The 17,681-nt window shown below is 41.5% G+C and overlaps 3 gene segments (V, D, J or C); all 3 read right to left on the minus strand.

The window, feature by feature from the left end:
• Positions 1-598: 598 nt before the first annotated feature.
• On the minus strand, positions 599-2,401 carry LOC120943336. The segment is given in 2 exon segments: positions 599-924; positions 2,341-2,401. Coding segments are annotated over 2 exon segments (375 nt in total).
• Positions 2,402-8,342: 5,941 nt separating this feature from the next.
• LOC120924492 lies at positions 8,343-9,122 on the minus strand. The segment is given in 2 exon segments: positions 8,343-8,718; positions 9,020-9,122. Coding segments are annotated over 2 exon segments (375 nt in total).
• A 4,932-nt stretch (positions 9,123-14,054) lies between these two features.
• On the minus strand, positions 14,055-15,800 carry LOC120924488. The segment is given in 2 exon segments: positions 14,055-14,663; positions 15,678-15,800. Coding segments are annotated over 2 exon segments (393 nt in total).
• Positions 15,801-17,681: the final 1,881 nt, after the last annotated feature.

A 17,681-nucleotide genomic window follows, 5' to 3' on the forward strand; every position in this document is an offset into this window, starting at 1 on the left:
ATGCTGCATTTTTTAATGTCGTTTTTCGTGTTGTAAAAAATGATCGTGTGTGGGCAAAAACAACGTTTTAAACCCGCGCATGCCTAGAAGCAAGTTATGAGACGGGAGCGCTCGTTCAGGTAAAAATACCGTTCATAATGGAGTAAGCGTATTCATCACGCTGTAACAGACAAAAAAGCGCGAATCGTCTTTTCCTAACAAGGAATCAGCTAAAAGCAGCCCCTTTAGAGTTCCGTCGTACGTGTTGTACGTCACCGCGCTTTGTTCATCATTTTTTTAAAACGATGGTGTGTGGGAAACATCGTTTTTAATGATAAAGTTGGAAAAACATTGTTTTTTGGACATGATGAAAAATTTAATTTTTTTCCATGCGGAAAAATGACCGTGTGTACGCGGCATAAAAGTTGGGAGATATGTAAATGTCTTGTAATTTGAATAAAGCTTTTATTGATCCACATTGCCTCATGCTTTATGTAACAGTACCCCTTTATATTTGGTCTCGTGGAAGCAATAAAATCAGTACAGCTATTGCCATTAATGGTTGTGTGCAGTCTGTACTCCAGCAAACAGAGGAATGAAGTTTTTGTACAGCTGTGTATCACTGTGTGTATGGAGACGCTGTATGTTGAAAACAGAAATAATTTCCTTCATCTTCTTCTTTCATTTCCTTAATAGTAAGATGATAATTTGTTCCTGATCCTGATCCACTGAACCTCTCTGGAACCCCAGAATGTCTTTCAGTTGCTTTAACAATAAGAGGTTTTGTTGTCTGTCCTGGTCTTTGTTGGTACCAGACAAAAGGGTTATATTTTGCTTCAGTATGGTAAAGATCTCGACTGGAAGTACATGAAATGGTGAAAGTGTCTCCCGGAGATTTCACAATGTTTAGTGGCGTTTGACTCAATACAACTTCACAACAGGTATCTGATAAAATAAAAAATTTACAAGTTACAAAAATGTAGATGGTGAAGATTGCTCATATGTTCATATCTCTATGCAATTAGGCAATGCAAGTCAGAGATTTTAGTTCAGAAATGCTAAGTATTTACGTAAATTACAAACAATGATTGTTGTGAGTAGGCATGTGCAATTTTTTAAGTTACGAATACGTTTTCCGTCATTTTTCGTTATTTTAGTTGATTCGTTAACATACGAATGAACGAATGGTTTAGCGCAATTAATAACGAATAACGATATTTTCAAAATAACGAATATGAAAAACAACGAAGATACGAAAGATGAAAGAAACTAAAACATAGAAACAACGAAAATACCGAACCCAAAAAAAATAATAATTACGAAAAACAAAATGAACAAAAATGCAAACTTACTAATATTCGAAGACCGAAAAGAAAACAACCGAAATGCCGAACAAAGACTAAAAAACTAAAATCAAAACTAACGAAAAATAAATGACGAATCTTCGGAAAACTGAAATGAAAACACTGAAAATACAAAATAATGTAAATTAGCTTTCGTTAGTACTGAAATATTTCTGGACATTGACCAATAGCCACTGAGCACTGTCCCTTTCCTCTGAAGAGGTTTGTTCCTTCCCCCAATCAGCTTCTTTCTCATTACCTCCTGGCTCCCTGTGTCTTTTTCTGTGTTAGACTGCAGTGCATCTAATTTCTAGATTTGTATTTGTAATATCTGACATATTTTAGTTTTCTTCTACGTCAGACTTCATTCTAGACAGGGTGTGTGTGCTAACTAAGACAGTCAAGTCAATCACAGTAAAGTACAAATTACAAAATGACGACGAGTAGTGTGTCGAATAAACGTAAAATGTATTCTAACAGAATTACGAATGCAATAAAATCTACAAAAGTACGTTTTTACAATCAAAGAAAATTAGACACGAAAATACGAATGATCATAAAGCAACGAAAATATATTTCTTATGAAAATACGAATGCGGCATGATGGAAAATATAATGTAAATACGAATAGCAAAACAATGTGAATTAAACTAACGTAAAAACGAAGGAACAAATAAAATCATTTTAAAAATACGAACGCGGCAGAATACAAAATATAACGAAAATACGAATCTCGATTCAACGAAAAATAAACTAACAGGAAAAAACGGAAACGGAAAAAAGAGTGTTACGAAAATACTAAAGAGTACGAATACGATAACTAACGTCTTACGAAATTACGACTCGTTACGAATCACGATAAACGAACAGAAACGAAACAGAAATAAACCTACCTTGCTCCAAAGTGTGACATCAGTGAGTTATCAGTTTTTACTTGATCCACAATGACAACCTGTATTTTGTATAAATTATATGTCATGTGTAAAAGTGAAATAAAAACTATAATACAATTCCATACCTTGTATATAAAGAAAAAAGCCACAGAGCAGGTAGGTCACCAGAATCATCTTGATGTCTCTGGATTGTCACATACACAGATCAATGGTCTACAACTATTTATATAACATGAAATCTCCAGGGAAATTGCCTCTATGTAAAATAGCAGAAATGCAAATTTTACTGTCATGGGCCTCCCAATTCTTCACAGTTATAATTGACTGCATTTACCCATATACAGGAATAACACATCACACAATTTAAAGTCCAACTCAAAAAAATAAGAAGACTTTTATTATTATTATTATTATTATACAGGATTTATATCAGCGTCAACAGTTTGCAACATGAGGGCAGACAATACAGTTACAATACAATTCAATTCAGGAGGAATCAGAAGGCGCTGCTCAATAAAGCTTACAATCTAGGAGGAAGGGTCAAGTGATACAAAAGGTAATAACTGAGGGGGATGATCTGATGGAGAAAAAAAAAAGTACAGTTGTTAAGTGGAGGCAGGATTGGCTTCTCTGAAGAGCAGGGTTTTCAGGGATCATCTAAAAGAAAACAGAGTAGGAGGTAGTCAGACAGATTGGGGTAGGGAGTTCCATAGGATAGGAGAGGTTCAGGAAAAGTCCTGGAGATGAGCATGGGAGGAGGTGACAAGGGAGCTAGAAAGAGACAGAGGTCTTTCGAGGAACGAAGAGAAAGATTTGGTTGGTATTTTGAGATTAGTGATGTAGCTGGAGGCCAAGTTGTGGATGGCATTGTAAGTTGTTATTAGTATTTGGAATTTAATTTGTTGGGTGAGTGGAAGCCAGTGGAGGGATTGACAGAGAGGAGTAGGAGACACTTAATAGTTGGTAAGGTGGATGAGCCTGGCAGCAGCATTCATGATGTACTGAAGGGAGGAAGTGGTTGCCACTATACCTATTCCCATAGTTTGGTTTTTATAAACCATCTTATGGGTTTTTGCCGGCAACCCAACAAAAAATATTAAATTACTGTTCATATAAAAAAACTTTTATTTAAAATCTCTACATATCCTTATTAAAAATCACACAGGTGGTTTGCTTGGGCATCGTACATCCAACACATTTCTAGATTTATCTCTTCTTCAAGGATAATTCGATGCCTTTAGGTTTATCAAGATATATTGCCACTTCTCATAGTGTCTGCCTATATCAACCTCCACTTGTTTGTGAACAGGGGTGATTCCATGCAAGGATCATAAATCCTCCAATATCATAGAAAAGGAGATATTTACAGTAATTACAGGCGCCGGTGTCTACGGCACATGCGCACCGTAGACAACGGCGCAGGCGCACTGTCATTATGCCTTTCTCTTGCAGGTTTTTTTCCCGTTTTTCGGGGGGGGGGGTGAATTGGGGTTTACCTCCTGTTTAACCACTTCCCGACCGCCGCATGTACATATACGTCGGCAGAATGGCACGTACAGGCACATTGGCGTACCTGTACGTCCCTGCCTAGACGTGGGTCGGGGGTCCGATCGGGACCCCCCCGCTACACGCGGCGGTCGGGTTCCCTCGGGGAGCGATCCGGGACGACGGCGCGGCTATTTGTTTATAGCCGCTCCGTCGCGATCGCTCCCCGGAGCTGAAGAACGGGGAGAGCCGTATGTAAACACGGCTTCCCCGTGCTTCACTATAGCAGTTGCATCGATCGAGTGATCCCCTTTATAGGGGAGACTCGATCGATGACGTCATTCCTACAGCCACACCCCCCTACAGTTGTAAACACACACTAAGTGTACACTAAATCCTACAGCGCCCCCTGTGGTTAACTCCCAAACTGCAACTGTCATTTTCACAATAAAGAATGCAATTTAAATGCATTTTTTGCTGTGAAAATGACAATTGTCCCAAAAATGTGTCAAAATTGTCCAAAGTGTCCGCCATAATGTCGCAGTCACGAAAAAAATCGCTGATCGCCGCCATTAGTAGTAAAAAAAAAAAATGAATACAAATGCAATAAAACTATCCCCTATTTTGTAAACGCTATAAATTTTGCGCAAACCAATCGATAAACGCTTATTGCGAATTTTTTTACCAAAAATAGGTACAAGAATACGTATCGGCCTAAACTGAGGAAAAAAAAAAATTTATATATGTTTTTGGGGGATATTTATTATAGCAAAAAGTAAAAAATATTGAATTTTTTTCAAAATTGTCGCTTTATTTTTGTTTATAGCGCAAAAAATAAAAACCGTCGAGGTGATCAAATACCACCAAAAGAAAGCTCTATTTGTGGGGGAAAAAAGGACGCCAATTTTGTTTGGGAGCCACGTCGCACGACTGCGCAATTGTCTGTTAAAGCGACGCAGTCCCGAACTGTAAAAACACCTTGGGTCTTTAGGCAGCATTTTGGTCCGGGGCTTAAGTGGTTAACTGTTAGCAGATTGTTTGTGAGTTTTAGGAGAGCAGTTTCCATGGAGTGTTGAGGGCGGAATACAGACTGAAGGGGATCAATAAGGTTATTCTTGGTGAGGTGGTCGCTCAGTCAGTTGTAGACCAAATATTCAAGGAGTTTGGATAAAAGGGGAGCAGGGTTAAAGTGGAAGTAAACCCTTCAATTTGATAGTTACAAAAACAGTTAACATTCCCGGCATGCCGGAAATGCTAGCTGTCACATTTGTTTGTGCTCTCAACCAAACTGCCAAACCATCCAATGGCTGGTTTCATAACAGGTCACATGTACAGCATCATGGCAGTTGCAGATTAAACAGAGGTCAAGATGGCCGCTTCCTTGACTGAAAACGATAGGAGGGTTTACTTCCACTTTAAGATTGGTGGGGTCTAATAAGGGCTTTTTAAGTATGGGGGTCACTAGTGCATGTTTTAGAGAGTTGGGGGAGATGTCAGAGAGAGAGAGATTGGAGATGTGGGTTAGAGAGTGTAAGATAGAGCCAGAGGGCTACCCTGCTGTCTTTTGCTAAACTACTCAAACTGTCTCTCTATTGTATTCTCTACAAAACATTAGTTCTGTGGTCCCAAGATAAGAACTAGGAGGGCAAATTAGACCCCTTGAGATAACACAGGAAGTGTTAAGGACCCGTTCTCACGAATAAGCTGTAAGGAACGCACGACCACAGGTGTGCGCTGTAAGACACAATGCTAACCTGCTGATGTCAACCTATTTTTTCACAGAACTTTATTGAATTGTCATGAGTTGTAAATGCTGAAAAAAGTAGCACAAGCAGTACAATTTTTGCAGTTTACACCACAGCAACGTTGTACTGTGAATATAAACCACAGGAGGGAAGACTTTTTGGGCTGAAAATAGCAGTCAATACAGCCCTACCATATCTGATGTGAACAGATATATAAAAATACTTTCAATGTTTAACAGAACAAAAATGACAAGATACGTTTATTGCCAGGGTTCGCTTACATTCACCACTTTGTGCCCGGTCTGTAGCAAAATGATGGCCGGGCGGTGGTTCAGTTATCCTGACTGGGCGTCATACGATGTCCAACAGCCCGTGGGGGGCGCGCATTGTGGTGATCAGTGGTGCGGTGTAACAGTCTGACACACCGCTACACCAGTCTCGGTAAAGAGATGGAGGCTCTTTACCATGTGATCAGCTGTGTCCAATCATGCCTGATCATGATGTAAACAGGAAGAGCCGTTGATCGGCTTTCCTCACTCGCATCTGACATACCCGAGTAGAGGAGAGCTGATCGGCTGCTCTCCTGACAGGGGGGGTCTGTGCTGATTGTTTATCCGCACAGCCCCCCCTCGGATGCCCACCCAGGACCACTAGGATGCCGCCGGGACCACCAGGGATAGCCATCACACTGCACCACCAGGTATGCCCCCCTAGACCACAAGGGAAATGCCAATCTGTGCCCAGGCAGCTGCCAATCAATGCCCATGCAGCTGCCAATCAGTGCCCACCCACAATGCCTGCCAGTGCCACCAGGGATGCCTATCATTGCCATCTATCAGTGCCACATATCAGTGCCACGTATCAGTGCCCAGCAGTGCCGCCTATCAGTGGCACCCATAAGTACCCATCATTTCAGCCTTTCAGTGCCCATCAGTTTCGCCAATCAATGCCCACCAGTGGCACCCATGAGTGCCCATCAGTGCCGCCTATCAATGCTAATCAGTGCTGCATATCAGTGCCACCGATCAGTGCTGCCTACCAGTGCCCATCAGTGCCACCTCATCAGTGCCGCCTTATCAGTGCCGCCTTATCAGTGAAGGAGAAAACTTACTTATTTACAACATTTTATAACAGAAAAAAAATCTACATTTTTGGTCTTTTTTTATTTGTTTAGCAAAGAATAAAAAACAATCATTTTCCAGGTGCAGTGCTGGATGGCTGCCCTTCTACATGGTAATCATATGAGGCCGCCCACTCAGCATTGCCACCATTCAGAGGATGCCTTGCATTTTTCTCAGTGAATACAAAGCGTTCTCTGATGGGATAAGGTGGAGCATATGATGTGACAGCCCCTTCTCTGCGATCATACAAACAAATGACCACTGCCCACCTATAACTGGCCTTCGCAGCAAGGAGCACATGGAAGGGCGATGCATGTCAAACAAAACCAAATTCTTAGCTCAACTTACCAACCAGCCTGCAACCAACAGAAATTTTCTTTGGTCTTGTTTGACATGCATTGCTCTTCCATGTGCCCCTTGCTGTGAAGGCCAGCTATAGGTTGAGGCAGTGGCCATTTGTTTGTACTGTTGGAATACTGGTGAGGGGTGCCTTTGCTTCCATTGTGCTATGTGCCCAGCGTGCCCCTGTGTCTTTAAGGAGGGGTGGGCCCTCTCCAGGCTCACCTGCCCTCTGCCTATACATTATTACATTATTATGCATGTGTTTCTACTATGGAGGCTCACAAGAATGTATAGCGTTAGGCCTGTGGATGCTGTGAAATGGCTCTGCAGCTATTTCTAATGCATACTCTTAGACTAGATAATTTGGTTGGTTGCCGGCTGGTTGGTAAGTTGAGCTGGGAATTGTCTTTGGTTTTGTTTGACATGCATCACCCTTCCATGTGCTTCTTGTTGCGAAGGCCAGTTATAGGTGGGGCAGTGGCCATTTGTTTGTACTATTGGTTGTTTGGTAGGGGGCGCCCTCGACACCTTTGCTGCCATTGTGCTATATGCTGGGTGCCCCTCCAGGCTCACCTGCCCTCTATCTATCCATTATTATGCATGTGCTTCTACTATGGAGGCTCTGAAACATGCATAGAGTTAGGACTGCAGATAATACTGGGGTGCAGGGCTGGACTGGCCTACCAGGATACGGGGATATTTCCTGGTAGGCCACCTTCCCTGGGGCCGCTTTGAGTGATGGCTGCAGCGTTCCCCTCCCTTTGTCCTCTGGCTCTTGTATGTCAAGGAGCTAGGTCTGTGTGCAAGGTCCCGCCCCCTTAGACCAGATTGTGTGATAGTCTACTAGATGGAACACTGATTGAATCAGTGTTCTGTCTATCACACAAGCCAGTCTAGGGGGGCGGGAACTTGCACACAGACCCAGCACTGTGCCAGCCAAAGAAATAGTAGTGGTTAAAAAAAGTGGGTGTTAACCATAGGTGTGCACAGCTTATTGCATTAGGGTGTGCACCCCAAAGCTCAAGCACACACTACTGATCACTCCCGATGTTCATTCAGAAAGGGAAGGGGATGGTCAATTACATATTTACTGGCCCCTTTCTTCACTCATCCTAAAACATCCTTGCAGCAACAGCTGGTGGCAGAGGAGGGAAGCTGGTAGCACTGCAGGGGGAAGGAGGGGAGCCAGGGCAGTAGGGGGAATCTGTGGGGTAAAGAGTGATTAGGGTGTGCCTGGGCACACCTGGCACACCCTGTGCGCACACCTATGGTGTTAACTAATATTTGTTTCTATAATTCTCCTAAAGGGGTGTGGCAGGGGGTGTGTCCTACATACTTTCACTAATAGGTGTCCCCCATTCCCATCTCAAAAAGTTGGGAGATATACAAATGTAACTATAAAAAATATACCATTGTTGAAGTTCAGCTTTAAACAGCCCTTTCAGCAATTAAAGAGAGGAATGAAGTTTTTGTACAGCTGTGTATCACTGTGTGTATGGAGACGCCGTATATTGAAAACAGAAATAATTTCCTTCATCTTCTTCTTTCATTTCCTTAATTGTAAGTTGATAATTTGTTCCTGATCCTGATCCACTGAACCTCTCTGGAGCCCCAGAATGTCTTTCAGTTGCTTTAACAATAAGAGGTTTTGGTATCTGTCCTGGTCTTTGTTGGTACCATTCTAAAGGGTTATATTTTGCTCCAGAATGGTAAAGATCTTGACTGGACGTACATGAAATGGTGAAAGTGTCTCCCGGAGATTTCACAATGTATTGCGGTGTCTGAGTCAATACAATTTCACAACAGGTATCTGATAAAATAAAACTTATACACGTTACACAAATGTGGATGGGGGAGATTGGATGTTCATATCTCTATGCAATTTGCAATCTCAGGTCAGAAATCTTAGTTTATGGGTGTAGGTGTAAATAATAATGTCAATTATATATATCTATTGGTTGTTTACACCTACATAGTGTGACAACACCAAAATGTTAGCAGTCAGTTGACATTTTCTACGTTTTTCTTTAATGCCTAATGACATCCTGTATTTTTTTATAAATTATGTGTCATCTGTAAAATGAAATAAGAGCTAGAATACAATTCCATACCTTGGATATAAAGAAAGAAGCCACAGAGCAGGTAGGTCACCAGAATCATCTTGATATCTCTGGACCGTCACATACACAGATCAATGGTCTCCAGCTGTTTATATCTCATGAAATCTCCAGGGAAATTACCTCTATGTAAAAAATCAGAAATGCAAATTTCACTCTCATGGGCATCCTAATTCTACACAGTTATAACTGGCTGCAGTCAGCCATATACAGGATCAACACATCACACAATTTAAAGCCAAAAACTGAAAATTCTACCTCTCAGTTGGGCTGCACTCGAACTGTATGGATTAACTACACTATTATCCATGGGGAAAGAGAAAGGAGAGAAAAGCTTTTAATTACCTGATGCCGCGTACACGCGACCGTTTTTCATGACGTGAAAAATGCAATTTTTTTAAATGGTCATTAAAAACGATCGTGTGTAAGCTCCAGAGCATTTTTCTCGACGTGAAAAATGGGCATTACAAATTTAGAACATGCTCTCATTTTTCTTGTCGTTTTGTAACGAATGCTCAGAAGCAAGTTATGAGACGGGAGCACTCGTTCTGGTAAAACTAGCGTTCGTAATTCGTCACGCTGCAACAGACTGAAAAGCACGAAGACTGAAAAGCGCGAATCGTCTCTCACCAAACTTTTACTAACACGAAATCAGCAAAAGCAGCCCAAAGGGTGGCGCCATCTGAGTGGAACTTCCCCTTTATAATGCCGTCGTATGCGTTGTACATCACCGCGCTTTGCTCAAGCATTTTGTTTTTCACGATCGTGTGTATGCAAGGCAGGCTTGACAAGAATCATGTCCAAAAAAAACTTCGTTTTTTCTAGGACATTAAAAATGGTCGTGTGAACCCGGCTTGAGTCTCTGCTACTCTTGTAGACAGCATTCCCCCATGCTCCAGTGGTGGTCTGTCTCTTGGGATCATCAAGTCCAATGCAGGGTTCTAGAGCCTGCTTCGGTCTTGATGACATCAGGACCTTAGAGTGCTTTGTGAATACTGCTCTTGCCTCTCAGAGTTAAGTTGGCGTAGCGCATATGAGATGCGCTACGCCGGCACAAAGATGCGCCGATCTACATGAATCCGGCTAAGTGTGTCTACAAAAAAGGGGATAGATTTGAGGTATTTTTATTATAATTTTTTTTACTAGTAAAGGAGGTGATCCTTTATTGGGACTGCGACATTATGGCAGACACATCGGACATGTTTGACACATTTTTTGGACCATTGGCATTTATACAGCAATCGGTGCTATAAAAATGCACTGATTACTGTAAAAATGTCACTGGCAGGGAAAGTGTTAACACTGGGGGGGGGGGGGGCGATTAAGGGGTTAATTGTGTTCCCTGGGTGTCTTTCTAACTGTAGGGGGATGGGACTGACCTTGAGGAAATGACAGATGGTGGTTCCCAGCTATTAGGAACTCACGATCTGTCTCTCATCACAGAACAGGGATGTGCGTGCACGCCTGCTATCCCGCTTAAAGGGACCAATGTACAGCTACGACAGTTTGCGGGATTGTGCCGACCTGCTGCTGTATAACGATGGCGGCTGGTTGGCAAGTGATTATAGCTATCCAGTGACTAACCAGTTTTATACTGCTGTATCATAATGCCCTGTACACACGATCGGTTAAAAACGGACCGATGGATTTTTTCATAAGATATCCGATGAAGCTGACTTTCATCAATCTTGCCTACACACCATTGGTTAAAAATCCAATCGTGTCCAACGCAGTGACGTAAAACACAACGACGTGCTGAGAAAAATGAAGTTCAATGCTTCCAAGCATGCGTTGACTTGATTCCAAGCATGCATGTATTTTTGACCGATGTATTTCCCTACAGACAATCGTTTTTTTAACCATACGAAAATTTTAAAACAGGTTCTATTTTTTTCCACCGATGGGAAAAAAACTGATGGGGCCCACACACGATCGGTTCATCCGATGAAAACCGCTCATCGGTCCGTTTTCATCAGACAAACCGATCGTGTGTACAGGGCATAACAGTGCCTTGCAGTATCTTAACTCTTGTAGCGAATCCCCAGTCTGTGCTCTTTGTCTCCAGCAGTGGCGTCTAGTGCTCCATTTTTTGTGAGGGGGGGGGCTGTGTCTACCCTTTATAAAGCCTCCAGCTCCAATCACGTGCTTCACAAAAAAAACACCTATAGAACTTTATGTGTCCGACATCCTGCATGGAGATTAGGGGCTGGGTGCAGATTAGGAGAGAAGCACCCCTGCGCCCCTTTTGGATGGGCCGCTGCTGGTCTCTAGTAAATTTGTGCCTGACCTTGCAATTTAAAGCTGATCTCCAGGAATTCAGTTATTTTGTAGAAACTGCAGGCATACCATGAGTTAAGTCCAACAAGGTGCATGCCACATCATGGTCTCTTCTCTTTAATTTAAATCTGAGAGGAAAAATGTTCTCCAGGAAGATAACTTCTGGAGCTTCAATGCTGGATGCTCTGGTTTCAGTTCCTTCAAGAGCAAAGTCGATGGAACTGCTATGTCCACCAATCGCAGAGATACCACATATATGTGTTATTAGTTTAGTAGGGACCGAATACAATGCTGTGCATTTTGCTTTTTTTATCTTACCTAAAACACACTGACACTAACTGAAACTGAATAATGCATTTTTATTAAGAATAGAACAAAAATAAAAGGAAATAAAGGACAAAAAACAAAACCAAAAAGAAAAAAAGAGGGAGGGGAGTGTGGCACTCTCACAGTAATAAAAACATTAACACTTACATGGCACAAATAAGTAATTTGTCTATATAATTTATAAAAAAAACTCTAATCCTACAATATCTAAAGAACATAAAACAGAGACGTTGGATACTTGTAAAATGTTTACCTTCGAGGCCTTATTTTCCCACACTAGGGGGAACCTATGATGGTAAGAGCCAAGGAAAGAGAAACAAAAAAAGAAGGGAAAAAAAAGAGAAAAGAAGGAAAATTAGAGATTGGCGTCCTCTAGATCGTGTCTGCCATGTTTTTTTTTGATAAATCTTTTTTATTGCATTTTTGAACAATAAACAACAACAAAACAAAAAAAAACAAAAAGGGAAAATCACAACAACTGGTATACAGACAGCATGTCAGATAGTGCTTAACAAGTCTCCGTATTTATAGCATGTAATATGAACAGCTCATGGCATGTACATGTGCACTTGAGACACATTTTGATATCCAGTACGCCAGACATCTCCTCCATCACCAGAAACAAATATTCCCCGATCAGGCCCATAATCCTCCCTTACCCTGCTTCGGTAGAGTACCTACGAACTACTCCGTAACTTCCTCACCTGGCAATCAAGCCGTTGTAGGGTCCGTGTCTGCCATGTTTGACATTCAAAAAGGCACAAAGAAGTCAAAATCTATTGTCCCATGTTGTCTCGAATCCAGTTACTTGTTTTCCTTAAATGTGTGCTCCTTGTACACTTCTATTCCCCATGAGGGTGGTCTAAACAATTCATCTGTTGCAGTACCCAGTTTTTGGTGTATGGATTGAGGTGCCCATGTGGGTTTTAATATGCAGGCAGGACAGTGCGCACTATGCACACTAGATTTGGGGAGCACCATCGGTCCATAGAGCACAAATGGGATAAAAAAAAGTCCCTTACCACTTTGTTCAAGCACATGGTGGTAGTACGGATGGTTTAGAATTGCTTGGTATTGAGGCTATACCTATGACGCACTCTGAGGGTGAGAGGTTCTCATGATTGTGTATGAGGGAGACTTTTTGGACTTTCACCCTGAATACTATGTCTCCCGATGGGTTAAAGGAAGAGTTGGAGATCAGCACTCTAAATTAATAGGAGATTAACCTTTTAGGTTGACATGGATCAGGGCTTTTTTTCTCAGGGGGGTCACCTCGTGTGCACCCCCAACAAACACCCCTCATTGGTTCCACCCCCTACCCACCTCCGAGCACCATTCCCTTTCTCCACCCCCTACCAACCTTCGAGCACCATTACTTGGTTCCACCCACTACCCACCATCGAGCACCATTCCTTGTTTCCACCCCCCTACCCACCTCCGAGCACTATTCCTTGGTTCCACCCCCTACCAACCTTCGAGCACTATTCCTTGGTTCCAACCCCTACCCACCTCCAAGCACCATTCATTGGTTTCACCCCCTACCCACCTCCGAGCACCATTCATTGGTTCCACTCCCTACCCACCTCCGAGCACCATTCATTGGTTCCACTCCCTACCCACCTCCGAGCACCATTCATTGGTTCCACTCCCTACCCACCTACGAGCACCATTCATTGGTTCCACTCCCTACCCACCTCCGAGCACCATTCATTGGTTCAACTCCCTACCCACCTCCGAGCACTATTACATACATTCAGAGCTGGAGGTGCCGGAACTGCGCTCCCCCGCGTTCCTGCTGAAAAAAAGCCCTGACATGGATGTCTTATAGTGATATGACCCATCATCCAGGGTCATTCACTCTACTAAGGACAACCATACAATTGTTAATTACATTTTGAGTTTGCACGCATATATGGTGTGTAACAGTAATAAAATGTGGTACAGTGTAAGGCTTTTGGTTCATGCCCATAGCACTACACTGTCTTGCATGTCTTATTGTTGTTTGTGAAGATTTTTTTTAGCTTATGTGTTTTTTTTTGTTTTGTTTGTTTTATACAAGCACAATCACTGTATATTTGTTGCATACAAATGTTTTTTTTTTATTTACAAAGAGGAGCGCTTGCTCAGCACTGCTACAGGGGGCACTTGGTTGGCTCTGTCATTGTTCAGAGACCGCTTTGCATTCTTCTCAATGAATGTAAAGTGTTCTCTGATTGGATGGGGGGGGGGGACAGTGATGTAACCACCCCTTCCCTCTAATTTGTCCAATCGGAGAACCCTTTGCATTCACTGAGAAAAAACGCAAGGGGTTCTCTGATCGAATCACTCCAGCCACCATTTTTGCATGGTACCTAGATGATTGTGGCCATCGCTGTACTATATTAGCTTGGGCTTCTACAGTGATTTACAACTTCCACAAGGGCCAATCAGGTATAACATGTGCATGCTTACATTGTTGGTTATGACTAAGCACAAGATGTGTGAAACGTTCATTACGTTCATTCCTGTGACTACATCTGTCTGCATTACAATAAATAAGTATTTCTTGGTATCCCGTTGCGGTGTGCGGCTGCTTTTTCCAAGTTTCCATGTTTACATTGTGCCAAGCTGGCCAAATGTAACTGCAATATAAACCATTGTTGGAGTACAGCTTCAAAAAGCCCTTTCAGTAATTAAAGAAAGGAATGAAGTTATTGTACAGCTGTGTACCACAGTGTGTGCGGTTCAGCTGTATGTTGCATAAAGAAAAAAGTTCCTTCATCTTCTTCTTTCATTTCCTTAATAGTAAGATCATAATTTGTTCCAGATCCCGAGCCACTGAATCTCTCTGGGACCCCAGAATATCGTTCAGTTGCTTTAATAATAAGAGGTTTTGGTGTCTGTCCTGGTCTCTGTTGGAACCACATTAAAGGGGTCACCTTTACTCCAGAATGGTAAAGATCTCGACTGGACGTACATGAAATGGTGAGAGAGTCTCCTGGTGATTTCACAATGTATTGTGGTTTCTGAGTCAATACAACTTCACAACATGTGTCTGACAAAATAAAATGTATACACATTACACAAATGTGGATGGTGAAGAATGGATGTTCAGATCTCCATACAATAAGTAAATGCAAGTCAGAGATTTTAGTTTGCAAATGCAGGTGTAAAATAATGATGTAAATTGTATAAAACTAATGGTTGTTTAACCCCTTTGTGCCTAAGGGTAAAACAAATCTTAATGCCCAAGATCAATTTTGCTACTTTGACATGAGTTACTAAAACCGTACATATCATCACAACTACTTTGTGCATTCAGGTGATTATACCTCATTATATTCAGGACATATTGGGCTTTTATTTAGTTTGTTTTTAAATTATTATTATTATTATTATTATTATTATTATTATTATTATTATTATCCTATACTTAAAACACACTGACATGGATACTAATGAAAAAAAAGATCCTATCTTAAAAAAAATTGACCCTGACCTTTGACCCTGACCATGACCCAAACTCTAACCCTGGGACTTTTCTAGATCAAACCTTGATCTAGGATTTTTTTCTTTTAAATATTATATAAAAAAAAATTTACGCACACTTTTTGTTTTCTATCTCTGGACAGAGAACGATACAATGTATCACAGAGACAGAAAAAAAGGGGACAAGCTTCATAGGGGCTAATCACTGTGATAGCCAATCAGAGGCTATTACAGCAATCAGGTGACCCGGCATCGGACGTTTTGGGTCCCGATCATTAGAATGGAGCCAGGGGCTCTCAGTGAGACCCCAGTCTCTGTGTGGTGTGCTCCCAGCACAATGGGAAATATGCAAATATGCACCCCCATGAAAAAAAAGCCCAGCCAGTGGGGCTGCATATCTGTGTACTGAAGTAACCCCTTAATGTAACCTTCATTGCTCCATAGTGTGACAAAACACCAAAATGTTATCAGTCAGTTGACATTTTCAATGTTTTTCTTTAATCCCTAATGAGATCCTGTATTTTGTATAAATGATATGTCACCTGCAAAAAGAAATAAGAGCTAGAATACAATTATATACCTTGGATATAAAGAAAGAAGCCACAGAGCAGGTAGGTCACCAGAATCATCTTGATGTCTCTCGAACGTCACATACACAGATAAATGGTCTCCAGCTGTTTATATCTCATGAACTCTCCGGAGAAATAACCTCTATGTAAAATATCAGAAATGCAAATTTTACTGTCATGGTCTCCTATATATGCACAGTTATACCTGACTGCTGTCACCCATATACAGTGCCATGCAAAAGTATTCACCCCCTTGGCTTTTTACCTATTTTGTTACATTACAGACTTCAGTTCAATGTTTTATTAATCTGATATATATGTGATGGATCAGAACACAATAGTCTAAGTTGGTGAAGTAAAATTAGAAAAATATATACATAAAACTTTTTTTCAGAAATAAAAAAAAGATAATTGTCATGTGCGTATGTATTCTCCCCCTTTGTTATGAAGCCCATAAAAAGCTCTGGTGCAACCAATTACCTTCAGAAGTCACATAATTAGTGAAATGACGTCCACCTGTGCGCAATCTAAGTGTCACATGATCTGTCATTACATATACACACCTTTTTGAAAGGCCCCAGAGGCTGCAACACCTAAGCAAGAGGCACCACTAACCAAACACTGCCACGAAGACCAAGGAACTCTCCACACAAGTAAGGGACAATGTTGTTGAGAAGTACAAGTCAGGGTTAGGTTTAAAAAAATATCCAAATCTTTGAAGATCCCTAGGAGCACCATCAAATCTATCATAACCAAATGGAAAGAACATGGCACAACAGCAAACCTGCCAAGAGACGGTTGCACACCAAAACTCACGGGCAAGGAGGGCATTAATCAGAGAGGCAGCACAGAGACCTAAGGTAAACCTGGAGGAGCTACAGAGTTCCACAGCAGAGACTGGAGTATCTGTACATAGGACGACAATAAGCCGTACGCTCCATAGAGTTGGGCTTTATGGCAGAGTGGCCAGAAGAAAGCCATTACTTTCAGCAAAAAAACAAAATGGCATGTTTTGAGTTTGCGAAAAAGGCGTGTAGGAGACTCCCAAAATGTATGGAGGAAGGTGCTCTGGTCTGATAAGACTAAAATTGAACTTTTTGTCCATCAAAGAAAACTTTTGGGTAGATCAACAGAGATTTAGATGGGCGCTGCGTATCAGAGATACGCTACGCCGCCGTACCTTAACTGACGTTCTTTCGAATCCTCAAAGATTTCGCGCCGTAAGTTACGGCGGCGTAGTGTATTTCTGGCGGCGGAATTCAAATCGGCGGTTAGGGGGCGGGTTTATAGTGTAATCGTACGTGTTGTACGTCACCGCGTTTTGGACGGTCGGAATTTGGCATGACAGTGTGTATGCAAGACAGCTTGAACGGAATTCCGTCTGGAAAAACCATCGGAGTTTATCCTGACGGAAATTCCGATTGTGTGTACAGGGCATTACCAAAAGCGACTTGGAGCTGTGATAGCCGCAAAAGGTGGCTCTACAAAGTATTGACTTTAGGGGGGGTAAATAGTTATGCACATTTACTTTTTCTGTTATTTTTTCCTATTTGTTGTTTGCTTCACAATAAAAAAAAAAAAAAACCTCTTCAAAGTTGTGGGCATGTTCTGTAAATTAAATGCTGCAAATCCTCAAACAATCCATGTTAATTCCAGGTTGTGAAGCAACAAAACACGAGAAAAATACCAAGGGGGGTGAATACTTTTGCAAGGCACTTGTATTTTACATTAGGGTTGACAAGTAAATCTTTTCACTTCACATTTTTTATGTCACAAACTATAACATTGTTTTATTTATTTTTTGCCTGCAGTTCCTACTTTATGCAAAAAACACACAATGGCAATACTGAAAAAAGATGCCTTATTGTTAATGCAATATCACCATCTTGTGTTCATTATAAATAACGGTCTAACATTAAATGATTGTGTAATGTATTTGGTTTTGCCCCAGTTACGGTATATACATTTCTCCTTTTGTGTAATTGTTTCAAGGGGACATGAAGTCCCCCTTTTTA

This window comes from Rana temporaria, chromosome 1 (assembly GCF_905171775.1).
Source record: "Rana temporaria chromosome 1, aRanTem1.1, whole genome shotgun sequence".
NCBI lineage: Eukaryota > Metazoa > Chordata > Amphibia > Anura > Ranidae > Rana > Rana temporaria.